Source organism: Miscanthus floridulus, chromosome 8 (genome assembly GCF_019320115.1).
Source record: "Miscanthus floridulus cultivar M001 chromosome 8, ASM1932011v1, whole genome shotgun sequence".
Taxonomy (NCBI): domain Eukaryota; kingdom Viridiplantae; phylum Streptophyta; class Magnoliopsida; order Poales; family Poaceae; genus Miscanthus; species Miscanthus floridulus.
Window position 1 is genome coordinate 198,782,719 of NC_089587.1, and position 22,190 is coordinate 198,804,908.

At 49.4% G+C, this 22,190-nt stretch overlaps 3 protein-coding genes across 3 annotated transcripts; all 3 read right to left on the minus strand.

Moving 5' to 3' along the window:
- Window positions 1-13,280: 13,280 nt before the first annotated feature.
- Window positions 13,281-15,316, minus strand: LOC136474526 (actin-depolymerizing factor 1-like). Its single transcript, XM_066472096.1, has 3 exons — window positions 15,158-15,316; window positions 14,805-15,070; window positions 13,281-13,697 (listed from the first exon to the last, which is right to left on the minus strand). The coding sequence occupies exons 1-3, from the start codon at window positions 15,158-15,160 to the stop codon at window positions 13,547-13,549; spliced, it is 420 nt and encodes a 139-aa protein (XP_066328193.1). The 5' UTR covers window positions 15,161-15,316; the 3' UTR covers window positions 13,281-13,546.
- Window positions 15,317-15,798: 482 nt separating this feature from the next.
- Window positions 15,799-17,960, minus strand: LOC136474527 (pentatricopeptide repeat-containing protein At5g39350-like). Its single transcript, XM_066472098.1, has one exon. The coding sequence runs from the start codon at window positions 17,958-17,960 to the stop codon at window positions 15,975-15,977; it is 1,986 nt and encodes a 661-aa protein (XP_066328195.1). The 3' UTR covers window positions 15,799-15,974.
- Window positions 17,961-18,221: 261 nt separating this feature from the next.
- Window positions 18,222-20,814, minus strand: LOC136474528 (FT-interacting protein 3-like). The gene is made up of 2 exons (XM_066472099.1): window positions 19,881-20,814; window positions 18,222-19,769 (listed from the first exon to the last, which is right to left on the minus strand). The coding sequence occupies exons 1-2, from the start codon at window positions 20,792-20,794 to the stop codon at window positions 18,353-18,355; spliced, it is 2,331 nt and encodes a 776-aa protein (XP_066328196.1). The 5' UTR covers window positions 20,795-20,814; the 3' UTR covers window positions 18,222-18,352.
- Between the last annotated feature and the right edge of the window lie 1,376 nt (window positions 20,815-22,190).

The window sequence follows — 22,190 nt, forward strand, 5'->3', positions numbered from 1 at the left end:
TTATGCTAGCAATTGTGTGTGCTCATGTGTGGTCTATGCAAATGTGTGCCAAATGTCCTCTTAAACAACTTAGCTACACTTAGAATGTCATTAGCAACAATGTTCATGTTGACCTTATTGCCTAAATTACACTTCCAAGTAATATCTTGACTTGTGTTGACCCTAGAGCTCTTATCTTTGACTGTTTAAAAAGTACAACTTAGGGTGTTTGCATGTCTGAGCAACCTAAAGCAAAGTTGTAGCAAATTATATAAGGAACAAAAGTTATTTTAGGACCAACTCATGAAAATGTGTGGAACATTCTCAAACATGGCCCACAAGTTAGATTTGGGGTTGAATTCTACACTTAGATTTTTTCTAAGTCCAAGAGCTGAATTTTAGTTTCATGTACCATTGTTTGGAGCCTTGTATCTCCCTAACCTGACCGAATCAGCTCGAGTGCCAATTGGAAGAGTTGTAGTTCTCACCTCAATCTCCAACTTTGTCAACTTAACCTAGAGCTAGATCGGCACCGTTTAAGAATTATTGATCGTCGAAAACTCATTGTCAGGCTCCATCGATTTTTCACTGAATCGCGTCTACAGTGCTTCGGCCGGTCAGTCATGGCCGACCGAGCTCAGGCCATGCGCGCCAAGTGGCGGCCACACGCCGGCGTTGCCCCCGCAGGTCAGGCCATCGCGGCCACGACGACGCCACGCGCCCCTCAGCTCGCCTATTTGCTTCGCCGTGCGCGTCTTGCCTCGTCAGTCCACGCAGAACCGAGCGCAGCGCCACTCCGCTTTGCCACCGAGAGCACGCCATCACCCAGCTCGCTCGCCGTCGCGTCAGTGCTCACTCCAGCTAGCCCATGACTCCATCTTCTTCCTCCAGAGCTCGTCCACCTCGCCACTGAGCTGGAGAGTCAAGGTGGATGCTGTTTTTCTTCTTCTCCGCAGAGCTCCTCCATTGCCGCCGGAGTCGGAGTTGAGCCCGCCGTGGCCAACCACCATAGGAGCTCTCTCCCTCCTTTCTCTCCCTTCCCTTGGTTTCCCTACGAACTCTAGATGCTTACGCCAAGCTTAGGTCGGACCGCCATGGCCTGAGTTGGCCGGCGTACCTCGCGCAGCGCCGCCGCAACCACCATTGCCGCCGGCGACCTCCTCCTTTGTAGCTAGGGGGTCCGTTTTCTACTCCCGTCGGTGCGGGACGACGTGCTGAGCACGTTGGTGCCACCCCCTTCGTCGGACTCCTCGCCATCGTCGAGCGGTGGCCGGTCAATGACCTCCCCTGCTTCGGCTGCGACTGGCCGGTGGGTCCATTGACCCCCGCGGGACTCGCCTGTCAATAGCTCATAGAGTTTTAGAATTGATTTTAAATGCAGATTTGTTATGCTATTTTGTAAATTTTGCATCTCCTAAGTGGTAGATCCAAATGGAGTGAGGAAAATTTTGGTAGAATCACAATGAAGTGTAGTATTTAAGAAAAATAGGACATGAGCACATGTTGTAGAAATTTTGGATGAATTAAATAGGAACTTAAAATGTGTTTTTAAATGCATGCAAACTTGTTTAAATTATATCTTGAGTTTCTGTGATCCAAAAATTATGAAATTTTGTGGGTAAGCTATTCTTGCTTAGTAGAAGCTCTGGTAAAAATTTGAGAGTCATTGCATGTATGGTGTTTGAGTTATAGATTTTTCTTTTACCATTGGTTGATACTTGTGTGAATTTTTGTAAATTATCTAGGAATCCTATGACCCTGAAATTTGGTGGGTAGCATCCTAGTACTTTAAGTATACTAGGAAAAATATGAAATCTGTTGCTTGACATTTTTCACTAAGGTTTCCTATTTATGCCATTTTAAGCCTTTATGCCTTGTCATTTTTGTGTGGGATGAGATACTTGCTCAATTGATGTGAAATTTATGTTGTAGCCTATTGGAGACATATATAAGCTACTATAATTTTTGTGGAATTTTATGTATACTTTGGATATGTGTTTATTATTTAACCTAAGTTTCTAAATAAATTATTAAAGACATGAGAATAATTTATTTATGAATGGACACTATGTTTTCTGGTGTTCTTTCAACATGTATGATGAGTCAGTAAAGTTGGTCTTGTCCGTTTGTATGTTTACAACGTAAGTTAATAATTATTTCTTGCGTTGTGTCTTTCTGGACAATTCTAGGAACTTTATAAAGTTCCCCATGATAAATTAGTTTGCTAGGAAAGTGGTCAATAACAAAGTTGTAGACAATTTTATAAGCTTTCCAGAAAGTCTTAAATCATGGTATTTGGATTTGTAGAACTCCAGTTATGGATCGAACTTGTAGCTGCTGTTTGCAGCCTGAAAACTGTTGAGTGCAGTGACTGACTTGTTTGCTTTATATGAGTTGATGTGATGATTTAGATGCTAGGCTAATTAAGATAAATTGTTAGTTGCAAGTGCTAGACCTCTTACTGAAGATAAACAACTTTATCTTAGGTTATTAGAACTTGGTGAGTGTGCCGTTCTTGTTTTATAAAAGAGATATGCACCTACTCGATAAAAATCGATGTTAATCTTGTATCATTATGTCTTTCATGCGTCCATTCATACATGGCTATACATTTCATCATCATCTTACATCTCTTGTGCATGCATGATTCTTATACTATGCATATGCATGCAATAGGTGTTCCGAAGGGAGTTACGCTTCTAGAATTCGAGCCAGTACTTCCGGAGGAGCCACAGCAAGCTCAGGAGCAGGAGGTGCAGGCCCCCGAAGAAGGAGTCAACAAAGAAGTTCTTGAGTGCCCCGATCATCAACCTTCATCTTTTCTAAAAGGCAAGCCCCGGAGCATTCTAAGTCTCCTATGTTTTAAAAATGGTTACTTTAAGTATCTTTATTTATTGATGCATTAAGTGATAGGAATTGGATGCGAACACTTGTTGCATATATATCTATTCTTTGGCCAGTATACGTACCCTGAATCCTATTTAGGTCTAGCAGCGAATCAAAGCTTAGCCATGCTTAGACCGGTAAGAGTCAGGTGATTTCCTGTCACCTGCATGTTAGGAGAATGTCTGGTCACGGTTGGCTATATTTGCTATCATGGAGAATAACCATGTGTTAATAATGAATTATGACCGGGCGGGATGTCGATAGAGAAGCAACAAGGCAAGGAGGTCTTGGGTGTGGATCTATCCCCGTCTATGTCGGTTAAGGACTGATTCGCTGTACGTCCTCATGTCATGTTGAACGCATGCCTATCACTTAGTTGGCCAGATAACTCATTCCGACCACGAAGCCGAGTAGCTCAACTCAGGCCGGAAGACCGAGAAGTGAAAGTGCGCACCCTGGCGGTAGTAAGGATGTGCGGGGAGCTATTGGCGTAAGTCCGAGGTGAGATTGACCACCTGGCAGAGTGGACTCCCTGAGGGTGCGGCGCTGCTCGGAGCCATGATTCCTGAGATGTACCAAAGGTGACCTAAGGCTGCCTTCGCGCGGTATGCCTAGGTTTGTGTTAGGAATACCCCTCCAGCTGGATACGAATCGATTCAAATCGCCGTCTCTCCCGGATAGTGAGAACTTGACTGAGCAGTGGCAACGTAGATGCACTTAATTGAACTTGATGGTTAAATCGATGATGATGATGATACAACATTATACCGGATATGGTTACTAATGTTTGGAGTTAATCAATTACTTGCTCTAGTACAGGTGCTCATCTAGTTGATAGGTAATATTGTTAACTTACTGCTTACTCATAAATCAAATTATGCTCTCTTATCACTAAAGCTTTTATGCAAAATGGTTGCCAAGCAAGATCCACCAATAAAGCCTTGCATACTCCTTGGTGTCATTTATTTCTGGTTTACGACGAGTAAGTCTAGCTGAGTACCTTCTCATACTCAGGGTTTATTCCCCCTTATTGCAGATGACGTGCTCTATAACGGCTACTACAAGTATTGTCTCCACCCTGCGGGGGATGAAGACTAGATCATGGGCATGATCATCTATGTTATCTTATCTTACTGCTTTTGCTAGATATGACTATGGAACTGGCTTGTATTTGAACTAAGTGTGTGTGATGGTGTCAAAATACTTTGCTTCCGCTATTTGTGAACTCGTTTTGTAATAACTATGTGTACTCTGATGTATGAGGTACTTATGAACTACTTGTGAAATGGATGTAACATGTGGCTTATTATGTTGAATTACTGTGATCTTGGTTGTATGCAAGTTGATTTAAAATCCTTCATGGTTTCAGTTGACTACCGGGTTTATATGGGTTCAAGTATGACGGTTTGATCACTCCGGTGATTGTTTTCATACTTGTGCTCTTATAAATTGGTCGGTTCTGTTACAGCATACCCGGTAATTCTTCAGGGAATACATCGGGATAATCTCTGACCACAGGCACATCATGAACTGTCTTCTCCTCTTTTTGTGATTTTGAACTGGCTTTAAGGGCACACAAGATAGAGGTGGACTTTCCAGACTGGGGTTCACATCTAATAACTTGGCCTAATGGGTGGGTCACTTGGACGTATCTAGGTGAGCAAGATATGATACCTTGGTGAATGGTTAACCAATCCATACCTAAGATGACATCTAGGTTTGTGGAAGGTAACAGGGTTAGGTCGGCTTTAAAGATAAGACCTTCAATGGTAAGACTCACTCCCTTATAGATGTGGGTGCACTTTAGGTCTCCTAAAGGGGAACTGGTAATGATAGGCTTTTCACATGGGGTTATAGGCAGGTCATGTTCTCGTGCAAACTTGGATGATATGTATGAACAAGTTGCTCTAGAGTCAAATAGAACTGATGCAGTATTGCCATTAACTAAAAACATACCGTACACAATGTCAGGGGCAGCTTGTGTTTCCTCGGCGTCTAGATGGTTGAGACGTCCATGAGTAGCAGATCCCTTGAACTAAGACTTCTGAGCAGCTGAGTTCTGTGGGCACTCAGTGGCTTTGTGACCTGGCTGGCCACAAGCAAAGCAGGTGAAAGGCATACCGCCTATAGGGGTTGGCGCGGTTGCCTTCCAGTTTCCAGTGCTTGGTGCGGAGCGGTTCTGTGCTGGGCGTTCATTCACAGAGCGGGAACAGTTGAAATGGTCTTGAGTGTTGTGGTCCTGAGCATAACGGTCCTGGGTATAACGATCCTGAGCAGGGCGGGAGTATTTTGTGGTGTAGCCTCCACTACCCCTACTTGATCCAGGGTTGTCATCCTTATTGTGGTGATAGCGTTCCCTAGGTGGTGCATCTCTGTGGAACCTCTTGCGATCACAGCCACAAAAGGACTCCTCAGGCTTACGCTTCCTCTCCCTGTACTCCTCTCTAGCTTTAGCACGGTCTTTCTCAATCTAGATGCAGTGATCCACCAGCGCACGCAACGTGTTACTCTCAATACCTCCAAACTTCAGCTTGATGTGCGAGTTAAGTCCCTTGCGGTAATAGTACAGCTTCTCCTTCTTAGAGTTCACAACATAAGAAGGTGCATAGCGTAGAAGGTTGGTGAAACGAGTAGTGTACTTAGTCACCCTGTCCTTTCCCATCTTGATGTTGCGGAACTCCTTGGCTTTGGCCTCCATGATACCCTTGGAAATGTGATACTCAGTGAATGCTTCGGCGAACTCATCCCACGAGATGTTGGCAGGGTTCTCATGGGAATCACTGAAACTATCCCACTAGGCACGTGCTACACCTGTGAGCTGGTGTGCGGCTGCTCCAACACACTCATCGTCGGTGAAAGTAGTGAGGTCAAGCTTCTTCTCCATCTCCTTGAGCCAGTCATCCGCTACAAGCGGGTTAGGGGCGGTGCCATCATAGGTAGGTGGCTTTAGCTTCATAAATCCTTCTGGCTTTCTTTGGAAGTCATTATGTTGACCTCCCTGGCGATGGTTTGCTCCGTTAACCAGAGCTACAAGAAGTTGGGTCTGTTGTGCCATCACTTCTGCCAGGTTCGGTGGTGGTGGTGGCAGAAGGTTCTCTTCAGGTGGCGGGGTATTCTCTAGGTTGAAGGGTATCCCTCCATGTCCACGGCCATGGCCACGGCCATGGTTGTTGCCACCACGCCCCCCATTTGGTTCGACTAGTTTAGGGGTGGGCGCACGTCCACGGTTCATTAGGCGATCAGATCGGCAGTTCGGCATCTGCAACATAGATCATGGGAATTTTAGTGCTTGTGCCATAAGTGCTTATAATTTAGTATGATTACATGATTTTGACGATTTAAAGAAAAACATTTATACTATCCGACACTCATTACAAAGAAGTAATAAGATCCATAAAATGCAATAAGATCCAAAACATTCATTACATGGGTTTTATTACATAGCATCATCTCTAGTAGCTACACTTGGAGACTCGCGAGAATCGTACTACGCATAGTGTCTCATATTACATCCCATAAGGGGTACATCATGGGGTACAACTTATGGAAGCCACTGACATGACTCATGACCACGTAGGGTCATCTACTCTAACTCGTACACCGCAGCTGGGATACGACTGTTCTCGATCTCGATCTCCTCGTCAGACTTGTGAAGTCGGGACACGTACTTCAAGGCCTCGGCGAGCTCCTTAGTAGGCTTGGCTCCAGGTAGGGTAGGACAGGCGTCTAGGTTGAGGCAAGTCGGGGCTAACTCAAACTCCTCTACCCTAGGCTTCGTCTTGCTACGAATCTCCTTGGGTAGCTGATCCCACATACCCTTCATCTCCCTGGGGCGCTTCCTGTCAGACTTCTGCCAAGCCTGCCATGTCCTCTCACACTTGTCTTGTAGGTACTTGTTCTGCCTGAGGGCCTCGATCAGGTGACCCTAGTTGTGAACGGCCTTCTTCCTGAACTCCTCTAAATCCTGAGTCATGGTTTTGTTCCGAGATTGGATTTTCAGCATATCAATCCCCTTGGACCTCTCTCTGTCTCCTCTACGGTTGAACTCGGCCTTCTTGTCATCCAATTCTCTCTGCAACTCCAAGACCTTGCTGTCGAGGTAGCAGTTCCTGTTGCCTAGGTCGGCGGCCTTGTCCTATAAGTCTGCGACCTCAGTTCTGTGGACTTCTTCACGACGGTTGAGCTTGTCCTGTAGCTTGGCAACTGTCTCAAGTAGACTAGCTCGCTCCTGTGCTCCCTACGAGTCTCGCTCCTAGTACTCCCACAGAAGGGCCTAGTTCTGACGTCTCCTCTGCTCCAGCTGGGTCACGTACCTATCCTGCTCTAGTAGGTGGATAGCTGAGACACAAAGGCATCTGTCCTCCTCGTCAAAGATAACTCTGCCGGCTACGAAACTCTGCTCACTAGGGGTAAGGCTGAGGTCGAGAGCCTAGGGAAGTAGACGGAACTCGGTCATCTTCAGGTGCTCGTAGTGGTCCCTCATCACTCTGCGAAGTGCCTTATGTGAGATAGCTCGCAGTCCCTCCTCGACTGTGTCCTCTATAGTCAACTCGGTGAAAGCGGGGACAGAAGGTAAGGTAGTGCTAGCTGGGAACTCAACTGAGGTGATAATCGGTCCTTCGATTCCTCCTTCCTGAGCTAGCTTCCCGGTGCAGGTGACCTTGACAAGCTCGTCGGGGACTCCTAACGTGACGAGAACTCGGCAGAGGGTTTGTGCAAAACCCCCGAGCTCACGTAGGTCGAAGGTAAGCTTAGCGTGGTCCAGAGGTAGCGGTCCTAGAGGCGGCTAGTCGACGTTTGTTGCCATCTGCATGTTTTAAGGAACATGTGTTAGCAGGTCAATAATAGATAAGCCTTGCATACAAGTAAATGCAGGGTCGGTATATAATCGAAAGAAGGGCTGTTCATGTCCTATTCTATCGTCTATTTCTGAGGGTTTCGTCCTAGGGTCAAGTATGGCTCTGATACCAACTAAAACGACCTAATTTTCGCGAAGGGAAATCCACAGAGTCGAAGTGTATTATGACCGTTGTAGATCATATTACCCAAATTCTAGTCGAATACCACATCCATACCACGATAATATCAGAGTACATAAAGTGCAGAATTACATAAATTATTACTTCGCTGCATTAGCAGAATCAAAAGTAGCATTCATTCATAACAGCTTGAAGATAAGATCGCCAAACTCGAGCATAGGCACGAACCCCTCAACCGTCAAACTCCTCGGAGCTATACTCCTCAGCAGAACCTGTGTGCCAAAATGTATCAGTACGATTTGTACTGGCCACTCCCACCCTATGAGCATTGCTTTGTGGAAATTGGATGCAAGTTGGATATAATAAAAAGGAACCTATCAGGCTGTGGTTTCCTATGTTTTAGCATATCAAGTATATAATAATAGTTGGTCAAGTTTTAACACCATTCCCACACATATTCCACCCCATTCCCTTTCCCTGAGCCAGGTTTTGATCCAGGGATCGATATACCACCATCTCCACACCTTGTCATCACCTCATCACCACCATACCATCGCTCAGTCGACAGGCCAACTCCCTCTCGGCACTGTCTCAAGGCCCATAGCCCCTGGCTACGTTCGGCACTCTCTTATGGGGGAAGAAGAGAAGGACTCATCTCTCTATCTAGTTTAAGTGAAACCCAGGAAAGGTCCATAGCCAACAAGTCAGCACATGTATCGATCGATCAAACATACACTCTGCAGAGGTTTTACATAATCACAAGATCTGCCTTCTTCGCTGACCGTCGTCAACTAGGCTGATTCCGGCCGCTTGCTAGCCTAGGATAATGCCACCCTACCATTCAGCCCTGGTACACCCCATGTCTAGTCTTGGGCGGCTGAAACTGTGAGTCATGAGCTAGGTCCACAAGGTCTCCATGAAGTCTCGGAAGGGTGTGGGGGAAATCCTCCGCGCCCCGTACCTCCTTACACTGTCCGCTATCAACCTAGCAGTAGTGGCAAAAATCCTACCAAGTAGTCCGGCCGTCCCGCACCATATAGGGCGAGTGGTACGTAAGGCTTCCCGGTGAATGTGAGTACTAGTAAGTCCTTAGGGATGACCAAGCCAGAATGTCTCCATCAGGGTTTCCATTTACCATGCCACCACAGCACCTCCATCTCGGGCTCCACCCATTACAGGTTCACACCCAGGTCCACCTCATATACCATTTACCCACCACAGGTATCCATTCCAGGGGTGCCCAAGTAGCACCCCATGGCAAGACTTGCCCCAGGCTCGTCGTATACTCCAACTTGGTCGACACAACCCTCACCCTCCACACACCCAAGTCACACACACAGCACTCTCCCCATAGTCCAGATAACACCAGTTTCCACCACGCATTAATGTAGTATAAGCGTAGTAGAAGTATAAGTAATGAAATATAGCAGCATGCGTGTGTCTAGCCTAATAGCAGGGTATGCAGGGGTAAGGTTGCGTCAAGGTAAAGGCCATCAAGTAAGCATACTACCATGCAAGTCCTATCATAGTCTGATTATAACAGTAAAGTAAAGCAATAGCAGTTCTATATTAGCCATACGTAATAGGTGCTACGAGATTGTGTGGGATGTGGCACCTTCAGTGTAGTCGTCTCCGTACTCCTCACGGTACTCATGATCCTCGTCCGTCTAATTCTCCTCCGAGTCTGCAAACGATCGTATTACAGTCACGTTAGCGACGTCTATAGAATAGCACAAAGAAGCAATGGAAATTGAAAAGAGCCAAATGCACTCAAACATGGGTTCATTGCGTAGAGCTCGATTTTAGATGAATTTTGGTCCTGGTTTCATATCTTTCTGAGGTCGTATGAATTAGTTATGGATTTCCGAAGATTAAACCCATTTCTGAAAATGGAAAAAGGCTGAATTAATCCTGGGCTGACACGTGTCATGCTGTGACTGGTCCATGTGGCTTGCTGACGTCAGCGTGACGTCAGCATGCCGTCATCGGCTCGGCTCTGAGCTGACAAGTGGGGTCCTGCTGACGTCAGCATGACGTCATCAACGTCATCCGTTCCGATAGGTGGGGCCAGGGCTCTTGGGTCGCTGACATGTGGCCCCGGTCAACTGTCAATGTTGATCGGTCAATGGTCAATACGGGCCGGGTCCACACTAGACCGGTTGGGCCTGGATATGGGCTGGGCTTTGGCCCGCCACGTGGCGCGTGCTGGTGAGGCCACGTCGTCTTACTGGGCCACTAACGGGCCGTGATCCACGGGCGCAGGTGAGGCACGGTTCATGGTGAACCCGCCTGCGTTGGTCCGTAGACTGCAGAGCCGGTCTATGATGGACTTGGTCCACTGACTCCTTCCCAGGGTTTGGTTCACGTGCACGACGTGGTCGTGGTCGGAGCTGTTCGGCGGAGCTACTCGAGACATGGTCGGCGTGGTCGGCATGGTCGTGGTCAGCGAGGTCATGGTCGGCGAGGTCATGGTCGACATGATCGTCGAGGGGAAATTCCCCTGCTCTTCCCCGACGGGGCTCCCACCGGCGGTGAGGTCACCGGCGAGCCTCTCAGGTGGTACTGGTGTGCAATTAAGGTAGGCAAAGGCGTCGCCAAGCCTTGGTGAGTGCAGTGGTGGGGTCAAGGTGGTGGCTAGGGCTTTCTAGGGCTCTGACCACGGTGATCAGCGGCGTGGGTTCGTCGGCGTGCATGGACAGGGCTGCAGTGGTAGCGAGAACCCAGTTGGAGGAGCGGGTGAGCTCCACGGTGCTTCTACGGCCATGGTAGGCGTGTTGAAGGAGCTCCTGGTGCTCCCAGTGGTTCCGGCCACGGTGGTGGGGGCAAAACAGAGGCGGTGGCGCTCCGACGAGGTGCGGTGCGGCAACGCACGACTCCAGTGGGCTCCTTCATCGGCTAAGGTGAGCATAGTGTGTCTCCCGTCATGGCGAAACCAATCAAGGTGTCAACGTCGCCTTTACCGCAACGTTGAAGATGCGGTGGTCTCGCCATGGTTGTGCTCTCGGCCATGGTGAGCGTGTCCGTGCATGTGCGCTCCTGCTCGATGTACAACGTCATGGCTGGGGTCCTCCTTTTGGCTGATGGCAGCGCGCAAGGCACGTCCTGGGTCTCGGCAAGCGTGGCCATGGCGGTCTCCCTAGCTAACCAGTTGGGCTAGGCTGGAGCTCGAAGCTTCAGCAGGGTTTCGATCATGGCGGTGCACGTTCCATTTGGCTAGGGAGGTGGTCTCAGCAAGATGGCTCACCGCAGGGTTCGTGGTGGTAGGATGGCGGTGCAGTGGCGAGGCGAGGCCGTGATGAGGCGATGCAGTGCCGTGCCGAGCAGCTACGTCGCTGTAGCTGATCGGGGCGGTGCTCCTGGCTCCGGCGAGGTCCTCCCCGCAGCGGCTTACTTCTCCACCTTGCTTCTCCCTCCTCCCTCTCTCTTGGCTTGACGCTGTGTGGTGCTGTGCCACCAGCGGCGGCGGCGAACGGGCTGAGGGTTAGGGCTCACGGACGTTGGCTTTTATAGCCGAGCTCCAAGGGCTCCAATGGTGGACGGCGATTGGGCGGTGGTGATACATGCGGCGCATCCAACGGCTCGCGTGCGGTAGCGTGAGCGCGGCGCAAGGGGAACAAGGTCATGCGATTTGCGTGACCCTGGGCCCGCGCCTGCCACGCTGGTCGGCTCCCGGTCGCATGGTGGAGAATGCGTGGACGAGAGGAAGAAGATGCTACTGTGCTGACAAGCGGGGTCGGGTCGTCAGGCGCTTGGCGCAATGTGGCTGCGTGCTGCGCGTGATGGCTGACGAGCGGGCTCGGCTTGTCAGTGGCTGTGCGCGTGCGGGCGGCGATGCTAGGCCGGCTTCGTGGGCTACGCGCGTGAAAGGGCAGGCGAGGCTGGTTCGCAAGGCCGAGCAGGTTTGGGCTGCTGCTGCTCCCTCTTCCCTCCTTTCTCTTTTATTTGTTGCCAATTTAGTTAGGGTTTATCATAAATATTAAGTAAGTTAGTTAAACATCACATAAGGCAAAAGAATCCAAATCACAAGTGGGATTAAGGATGCATGCATGATTTATTTATTTTAGGAATTTAATTACACATGTGGCATAAAACCAAAATATGCTTATGATCTTAAGCTAGTTGGGTCAGATCCAATCCAAAACTAGGGTTAGGCTTCTACATATGTCACTTAACATCACATAAGGCTAAAACAAAAATTTTGTAGTTGTGATTTTTGGTGCGTGGATTTTTGGACATCCACAATCTTGGATGCTCGGCGAGGAGAGTCAACAATGCCTTGATTATAGCTTAAACTCTTAAAAGCTATCGAGAAGAGAGGGCCGGATGAGCAGAGTGGGTCAGCAGGAGGCAACCTGGTTTACGGGAAGAAAAATGAAGGAGAATGATAGAGATATTTGGGCTGTGCGAAAGAGTAGGGAAGCTGGGTTTAAGTTGAAGATAATTGTGAAAATAAGATACTTCTCAAATAGGTTTCAAATTTGATCACAGATTTTGGCAAAAAAAGACACAAGCACTTGAAAATGTATATGGACCCTTTTGAAAACCCTTTTCAAATATTTTCAGCATAGGTATTTGCAATTCAAGATGTCGAATTTTAACGTGCTGTACATTTACAAGTTTTAGTGAATTACGATGCGGCAAAACAAAGAGTGTTACAAAATTCTACTCAGTCTTGCATGTTACCGTAAGACACCATTCTGCTGACCCATTTGCACACATGCATTGGTTTCGAGTTACGCAAAAACACAATAGTACTTGTGTCTGTGATAGCCTGATAGGTGTCGCATTTGCCCGTGGTTGGAGACTAGAGTGTGACGCACGAGCATGTTTTCGGTAGGGCTCCTCCTCCTAAAATGTTTAGAGGGCTCCTCCGCACCATCGAAGCCAGAGCTGAAGTCCGGTCAAAGAGGCCCTGCAACTGGAAGAATACGGCATTCTCGAGCAAATTAATGCTAGTTTTTTGCTTTTGAGTGATGAAATTGACCCTATCGTATAGTTCTCCATAAAAGTTGGTTAATTTTAACTTTTGAAAAGGCTTTTCTTTGTGTGGTTGTCTAATTCTTTTAGAAAAGCATTTATGGCCGCGTGTTCAAATTTCTATGTATTTTTTCAGCGAGTTTCATGAGGATTGGGGGTGAATGATAGAATGCCAATCTTATTGGCAAGGTATTTTTTTGGGGGGTATTTATGAAGATAGAGAGCACAAATGAAACTCAATGGAACTTGCACTGACCTTGATTCGTTTAATTTTAATATTCATTTTCGAGTGTGAAAACTGCATTAATGAATATATGTTGCATTAATGAATATTAAAATTAATTATATTATATTGATTAAGACCAACAATTAAAAGGACTATTTGCAGCAATACACATACGTAAGACCAACAAATAAAACATCTTACGTTTAGCAATTCGGTGATTAAACTAGGGTACATTAGGCTTCACAACTAGCATTGCATAGACACATAAAAGACTCGACAATGCCACGAGATAAAACACCAAATAAGTTCTAGTTTACAGCAGTAGCAGAACTACGGCAGAGATAGGGGAAAAAAGAGGGAAAATGGCATACAGTCTCATACAGAATGCAAGGCTTTTGCTTCCAGGAAAACAAGGACACGAAAACGGATCCAACACAGAAGGAATCGACGGGCATGCAGGAGCTGATGCGCCCCTGCAGCATGCAGTGGCCGGGCTGTTTCAGAGGGCTCGCGACTTAATGATGTCCATGCTCATTTCACTCGGGTCAGTTGCTTGGAGCTCCACCTGAATGCCGTCGAGCTCCCTCTTGAACCGGTCCTTGGAGCTTGCGTACAGCATCTTGCTTCTCACCCTCGATGCATCTGGGGCCCTGCATGAGAGTTTGATGCAAAAGCACACCGATTCAGTGTTCAAGTTTCCTTTGTAGCAGACTCAATCTCGTTTCTGCGCAGTGTCACACATAGAAATATGCTATCCATATTACCAACAAAGGTAGCGTGTCTAAATTTTTTGCTTAATCATGCTTAAGAATCTAATGACCTTTGGCCAATGCATTCGACCAAAGATTTATGTTTATCTTGGTGGAAAATAAAGATTTATATGGAACTGCCTGTAGCCTGTAAGTATTTGTTCTGACTCCACGCTGCTAAATTGCCTGGTTCCACAAAATTCAGCAGAGGGGAAAAGGTCATGGCAGCATCTGCCTGGATGTTAGCATCTGTAACATATAAAGGTGCATTAGAGATTTCATATGAGTTCTTGCGTTCAAAAAAGATTTCATGAGTTCCTTGAGATGCTTAGTTTCAGTTTCTTAAGATGCACGGCATTTCTAACGCAGTAATTGGCCAATCGTCTATCATACATCTCTATTGCATGCATTAATATTTCCTATCAGTTTATTTCCTGCAATCACTTAACTGGTGAAGGATTAAGGACAATTAAAATTAGTGTTTGGACATGATATTTTACCTGTAAAAACCACGTATTCTCATGAACATGGACAATTTATAAAAACATGGACAATTTATAAAAACATGGACAATTTTAGTAGTTACAGAAATTGTAGTTATATTTGTCTTGAGAAATAGAGTTGTGTTGCGGAACTCAGGTTTTTTCTTCTGTTTTTTTCCCTTGTAGTAAATTGCTAATCTATCCAACCACAGATCCAATAATGGTTGATTAGAAAACATATTGATTGATGCCTTTTTTCATTCTATAAATAATATTTTTGGTGCTTAATGTGATAATTTGTTCAAGATCACGTCGCAAAGGTTGAAACAATGCTGCCAAAAAAAAAAACAATGACCAAACTGCAATAAGTTAAATTTATAGATGATCCTCTTAGGGGAAAAAAATCACATGTAAACTCAGGATTCGGGGCAGCAATCATCACCGATCAAAGTCGTATATACCATATCAAAGTTTTCAACGAAGAACAAAATCAAACCAAAAAGAGATGCGTAGGCTGTAGAGTTACCAAGAGATGAAGAAGATCTTGCTCTTCTGGCAGTTCTCATCAGTGACGAAGTCAAAATCAAACACCGCGTAGCGGCACTCGTCGGCGGGCAAGCAGGCAGTGAAGGCATCGTAGCTTTCACCTGGCTCTCCAAGCCTGTCCACCACCACCTGCTGCACGTTCTCGTTGATCTTGAACACGATGAAACGGAAGCTCCTCTTCGCCTTGAGTTCCAGGAACTTGAGTTTGCATTCATCACAAACGGCCATTCCAGACGCCGAGTTCGACTTACAATGAGGACAGAATCCACCACATCAGGGAACATCTCTTGAATGAACAACATTGTGAGAAAGAAACAGATCAGATGTACTCACCATGGCTGATGCTTCCGATCTCTTCCTTCCTTTCTTCCTCTGGTTGAGAAACGATCAGCGGTTCGGCCGGCGAGGAGGAGAGAAAGAGGGATGTGGGCGTCTGCAACGAGAGGTGAGATTTCAAGGCCCTGAAAGAGGGGGAGGGGGAGGCCAGATATAGAGAGGGAGCGGGTGGGCAACCAGGATGAAGGCTTGCATGATATGCCACCACGTCCGTCGTCCGGGGAGGGGCATTTGACCAAGCACGTCCCCTCCTTGGTGTGTGAGAACCAGAAGCGTTTGTGCGCCACCAACATGCGCGCCACCACCCGTCCCCATAATTCGTTGGTAGCCTCTCCTGCCTCGGCAGAATCGTGTCTGCTTTCTAGCATCAAAGCGACACGGCGTGCACTCGACCATTTTCTTCTGCATTAGTTTAAAAGTCCTCCAAGAGAAAATGGTACTCGCTTCTCCTGTGTTACGAGACAGTACTCCATCCATTTCAAACCATTTCAAATTATAAGACATTTTGACTTCTTTAATATATAGTTTTTTCTATGCACTTACATATACATCGTATCTAGATGTATAACAAAAGAAATGTATCTAGAAAAATCAAAACATCTTATAATTTGGAAATTGGAATGGAGGGAGTACTTGTTAGCTGTAGGCCTGTAGAGCAATTGGAATGGAGGGAGTACTAGCTAGCTGTAGGCCTGTAGAGCAACTAATACTACATCTTTGTTATACGATTTTTTTTTCTTTGTAAACTGACACATCAAAGAATCATTGCTTTCTGTCTGTCACACGAGACACGACTCTGTATCGTGGTTCAGCTTCAGCACACTTCAGACTTCGCATCAACTACACTAGATCCTGGATCTTTGTGAAGACCCCTTCCCTCCATCACTCTCCGCAGATCCTGAACATCGCTCCATCTGTCAGCTGCAGCATATACCTTCCCAAGGAGCACATAATTCCCAACGTTATCCGGTTCAAGCTCAAACAAATGTTTAGCAGCAACCTCCCCGAACTCAACATTCTCGTGGAGGACACAGGCACCCAGCAGAGCGCTCCACACCGACGTGCTCGGCTCGAATGGCATGTCTTGGATGAGGCGGTAGGCCTCCTCGATCCTCCCAGCACGCCCAAGCATGTCAACCAGGCACAAGTAGTGCTCTGCATTTGGCATCAGGCCATGGACGCCCCGCATGTCGTTGAACAGCCGGAGGCCTTCGTCTACCATGCCGGCGTGGCTGCAAGAGTACAACAAGGAGGCCATGGTAACGGTGTTCGGCAGCACCCCCAGCTCCACCATCCTTGAATATAGCAGGATGGCAGTTTGGGCATGCCCGTGCATTCCGTATCCGGCGATGACAGTTGTCCAGGCAACAACATCCTTTTCAGGCAAACACTGGAAGAGCTCCCACGCGACACCCAAGTCACCAGCCTTGGCATACACATCGATTAGACCAGTGGCAATATCTGTACTCCCAAGACATCCACGAATTAGTAAGCAGCAGTGGATGTTCTTTGCCTGTACCAGGTCCGCAGACTCTGCATAAGCTGGGATGACGCTTGCCATTGTTGCAGAATCTGGACGCACTGATTCTGCAAGCATTTGCTTAAACAGTGCTAGAGCTTTCTTTCCCTGTTCTCTTTGAGTATAACCAGATATTGCTGCATTCCATGTTTCAGTCCGTCGTGATCCTTTGTCGACCACCATGTCTATCATCCCCATATAGCCACATTTTGCGTAACAGTGAACAAGTGCAGTCTCGACAACAGTATCTGATCCAAGCCCAAGTCTAATGCACAATGCATGTGTGCACTTGGCATGCTTCCCTGACAGCAAGCTGGCGCAAGCTGAGAGCAGATGCGCCATGGTCACAGCATTAGGCTGTGCTTCACTGGTCACCCGCATCTCAGAACCAAGAGTGAAGGCCTTGCTCGCATGGCCATTCAGCACGTGTGCACCAATCATCGCCGTCCAAGAAACGACATCCTTATCATAGCTGTCTTCATCGAACACCCTTCTTGCATCCTCCAGGCTCCCGCACTTCCCATACATGTCGATCAGAGCATTCTTCACCGCGACATAGTTCACCAAGCCTCTCATCTCAGCCAACCGGTGCACAGCTCTCCCCGTGTGCAAGTCCCTGGCTTGTGCACAAGCTGGCAGCACTGACACAACCGTGGCACGGTCAATGCACACGCCACGGCCAACCATCGTCTCGAACACCTCCAACGCCCTCTCCGCGCGGCCGTCCTTGACACATCCAGTGATGACCGTGTTCCACGACACGGTTGTCCGGCTCCGCAGAGCGCCGAACACTGCCTCCGCCGCGACCACGTCTCTGCAGCGCATATACATGGACACGAGCGCGTTCTGCACGTAGGCGTCGCCGCCGAAGCCTGCGGCGAGGGCGCGGCCGTGCACGGCGCGCCCATGGCGCCTGAGGCGGAGGCCCGCACAGGCCTTGGCGGCGAAGGTGAAGGTGAGGTGGTCGACGGCGCGCATCTGTGAGTAGAGAGCGAGGGCCTGTCGGTGGAAGCCGAGACCGGTGTAGGAGCGGAGGAGGGTGTTGGAGACGGAAACCGGGGCCGGTTGGGGCATTTGAGCCAGCAGGTTGTGGGCGTCGAAGGGACGGCCACATGCGCAGTAAGAATATAAGAGGAGATGAAGGCTGTCGCAGTGGAGGTGACCGGACGTGAGGAGGAGTGCGTGGAGCTGCGCGGCGGTGGTGGGAACGAGCGGGGTTGCGGAGCTTTTGGATCGGAGGAGGAGCGCGAGGCATTGCCGGACAAGGGCGCTGGTTGTCATTCTGAAGTTCAAGGACACAGGATGCTTAGATGAGATCTGACGGTTGTGTTTCGGTCGGGGCCTCGGCGGTCCCCTCGGCTTTGCTGAAAAGCTAGCGAAGTACGGTTGGACAGATTTATTGCGACTGTTTTTTATTGAAAAAGTACCGTTGATAAGTTAAACGTAATTCGGAGTGCAAATGGGTTGCAAACTGAAAATCTAGTACGGGATGTTTGACTAATGACTAGTATTGACTTATAGTATTACACGAGCGGCAAACCGTGCTGTGCAAGTCGCAACCTCTATAAATGGTAGTAGTACTAGACCAACCATTAGATTTGAAGAGGCCAACAGGAACAGCACTAAAATATCAAACTACTGTCTTACAGACTGAAACATCATTTGATTCGCAATCAAAGTAGGCAATCGACTTTGCAGGGCAGTCGCCGGAAGAAGTTCGCCGGCACGTCGGGCAGCCTCTGCCGGAGCGTCGGGTGCCGCATCAGGTAGAACCCTGTCAGCAGCGCCACCGCCTGGAACGGCGCCAGGAAGGTGATCACCGCAAGGAACAGGCACGCCAGGAGGTACATGGCCGTGGCGCGGGGGTCGCGCCACGTCATCGCGCACCGCGCTCTCTCGGCGTGGGACGCGACGTCGCCGGCCATCTCCTGTATCCGCGCCCCTAGGCTCCTCAGCCTGTCGTACCGCATGCGGACCACATCGGGAGGACACTTCGTCGGGAACTCGTCGAACTCCTCGGCCAGCTCGTCCAGGTGCGCCATCTCGGCGTGCGACACCTTGGTGTCGACGTGCCACGGGTGCCTCGGCCGGCGCCGGTAGTTCCACAGGCCGAGCACGAACTTGTACACGAAGAAGGTGGGAAGGATGAGGTTGGGGCAGCACACCAGCATGGCGTAGATGATGTGGACCGCGACGGTGGTCGCCGGGTTCTTCCAGTGGCAGATGTCGACGAACCACCTGAGCGCCGCGAACAGGGGCGCCAGCGCCGCCATGAGGCGGAAGAAGTGGGCCTTGCTGCGCCGCATGCTCCACCGGTGCGAGTGTGCCTCGCAGAGGTGCTCGACGCACTCCCGCCGCAGCGGCGGGTCCATCCGGCCCAGCCGGTGCGCGATGAGCGCGACCGCCTCCCGCCGCAGCGTCTCCTGATGCACGATGGACAGCGGGCAGTGGTAGTGCATCGGCGGCAGGTGCGGCTGCGCGTACGTCTGGAGCAGGCCCAGCGTCGACGTGCTCGAGAACCGCACGGCGAGCTGGAGCTCGCCCATCTTCTTGATGCCGCCGCCGTGGAGGGAGATGAGAGGGTACGCGTGCGTGTAGATGCGGCCGGTCTCGAGCGTCGACAGCCGGATGCGCACCTTGCCGAGGAGGATGTCCTTGACGGGGTCGCCGGACACGAGGCCACCCTTCTCGCCTATCTGGCAGTTGTGGAAGACGGCGACGGTGAGCACGGTGCAGTGGTCGTGCACGTCCCAGAAGCACTGCTGGTGGAACCGTGGCGCGAGGCTGTCGATGACGGTTTGCGTGCGGAACCACTTCACGCCGTACTTGGCCACGCAGTAGGCGTCGCAGGAGCCTCGCCCGTCGCGCGTGCGCATGGAGCTTAGGCCGAACGCGTTGTGGATGCCGAGCTCGATGAGGCCAATGGGCGCGCGGTGGCACCACAGCTCCCTCGCCGCCGGGCGGACGTCGCTCAGGTAGTGGACCGGCTCTGTCAGCACTCTGTATCCGCCTTCCAGGCAGAGCCGGACGCATATCTTCGCAGAGAACTTGTCGATTTTGGCCGCTCCTTCTGGCCGCACCAAATTAAACCTGTCGACGATTCGCAATTAAGTTTTGCTTGCTTGATATATTTTGGGTGAAAATAGTATATGAATCTTCGATTTTTCTTTCTTGATATAACTAAAAAAAAAATGCACGTACCATCTTGGGCGAATTGGGCGCGCGTCCCACCGTCGTTCGAATTCTTTGAACGGAATGTGTACATGGCCAATGACCTCCTCCTTGTCGACCTTGACGCGGTCCTCGACGGAGAGGATGAGGTGGTCCTCGAACGGCTCGGCGGCAACGAACAGGTGGTCCTCGTTCCAGCCGCACGTCGGCAGCCGGGCGACGCACGTCTTGGTCTTGTGCACCTGCGCGGCGATCCTGGTGCGCACGAACACCTCGCCGACGCGGGCCTTGTCCACGAAGGCGATGTCGCGGGCCTCGATGACGTTGACGCGCACGTACCAGAGCCGCGGCACGGTGTACTGCTTGCAGCGGATGTGCGCGGCTAGCTTGGCGTCCACGGCGAACGCGGCGTCCGCGTGCACCGCCAGCGGGAAGCACTCGTCGGCCTGCGTGCCGAACCACACGGCCAGCATCACCTCGCCCCCGCGCTCCGCCTTCTTGTCGAAGACGTGGTACCACTGCGGCGCGAGCGCGCTGTCGGGCGGCACACGAAAGGGGGCGTCGGCCAGGTCGAAGCGCAGGCGACCGACGAAGTCGTCCTTGGCGAAGCCCTTGCCCTTGACCACCACGTCCAGGAACGACGCCTGGAGCCTCTCCCGCGAGAACGCGAGCACGTCGTTCCACTCTGGGCTCGTCGTCTTCTCGATGTGCCGCGTGGCGCAGGAGTAGCTCCCGAGCTTCACCTCGGCGAGCGGGTCGAAGCCGCCACTCCACTTGAGGTCCCGCGCCTTGACGATGCGCACGTACAGGTACTCCATCCGCTCCACGAGGTCGTACCCGCCGGCCCGCCCGCCGGCGAGACGGGGCCTCGTCTCCTTGATCCCGAACTCATCCCGTGGCGGCAGAGGGCCGAAGGGGCCAAACCTCGGCAGGACGCCGGCCATCCCTGCAGCTGCAGGCTGCAGCAAACGATTACTCCGGTTGGAAGGGCGAGCCTGGTCCCTGTACGTGAGGAAGGTCCTCTTATGTGCATTCCGCACTGCTGCGTTCTGGCCACCGAGCGTGCTGGCCCCGCATACGCATGGGCTTTTTGGGTTGGTGATCGACATAGCTGGTGTGACTGCTGGGGGACGTTGGTGATCTGCCGGCTTTATTTCGAGTAACGTTCTGTCTTCTCCGTAAACAGGCATATGTCATTAATGTCGATGTCATGGACTTGTCTTGAGCAACGTAGAGTTGAAGGTGGGTGAGTGGGAAGATCAACTAAGATGACCTACCTTGTTAGCTAGCGTTTGGCCTATTAGGATGTCTAAACCTTGGTCGATCAGTTAGGAGTACGCTCGGTTGCGCTCTTTGCTGTCGCTGCAAAATGCTCCCTCCATCCTAAAATGGGTGTCTCAAATATTTTTAACTTTAACCAAATATATATAAGAATAAGAAAGTATTAATATTTATGATGCATAATCAGTATCATTAGATGAATCATTAAATGTATTTTCATAACAAACTTATTTGGAGATAAAATGTTACTAATATTTTCTAAATTTGACCAACACGCATCCTACAGTGATACTTATTATGAGACAGAGAGAGTAATATAGAACAAACTAGCAAAAGATGATACACAAAAACAGCTACAGCCACGCCCATAGGAAGAACTAGGTGATACCTCGCGTGTTGTTGTGATAATTTGTTAAGAATTACTTGTCGGTTTTTACATGGGAATAGAAATCAATAAAGAAGACTATTGCTTAATTGTGAATCATAGTTTAGATATAATAAATATACTTGTGGCATGAGAACCAAACCAACAAGTGCTCTATAGAATATCAACCCAAGTGCACTAAAGCAAGCTAAGAGTAATCAGAAGAAAATAACACGCGGACAGAGAAATTAGACTCAATACATGCAACCATCTTGAACTCCGCTAGCCTTTACGATGATGAAACAGTCCAGAGGAGCACCTGTGATGACCTTTGACAAAGCTAGTCAATGTAACCTGCGGGGTGTGGTCATATATAGATGCCGATCGGAGAATGCAGGGGGAGCGTCTCATCTGGTGTCTCACTATACTACTTGTGGCTCGTCTATCGCGTCGTCGTATATATAATATGATTATTAGTAATCAGTTTTAGAAGGGGAAAGGGAGGAAGTCACCTAAAACAAATGCATAGTGAAATATTGATGTTAGAAGAGGACTTCGAGCTTGTGGTCAACCAAGTCATTAAGGAATTGACCTGTCGTGACGAGAAGATGGGGGCATACTGCAGAGAAATCCGCAAGATGGAGGACAGACGATGGATTCGAACTCCACCACGTCCTTCGCGCGCGACAATGGGG

Excerpts from the sequence above, each read along its gene's own strand:
- LOC136474526 (XM_066472096.1), bottom strand. Across the intron at positions 13,698-14,804 it reads AAGATCTTCTTCATCTCTTG|GGCCCCAGATGCATCGAGGG; the intron begins GTAACTCTACAG and ends ACTCTCATGCAG.
- LOC136474527 (XM_066472098.1), bottom strand. The coding sequence starts at position 17,960 with ATGACAACCAGCGCCCTTGTCCGGCAATGCCTCGCGCTCCTCCTCCGA.
- LOC136474528 (XM_066472099.1), bottom strand. The coding sequence starts at position 20,794 with ATGGCCGGCGTCCTGCCGAGGTTTGGCCCCTTCGGCCCTCTGCCGCCA. Across the intron at positions 19,770-19,880 it reads CGCCCAATTCGCCCAAGATG|GTTTAATTTGGTGCGGCCAG; the intron begins GTACGTGCATTT and ends AATCGTCGACAG.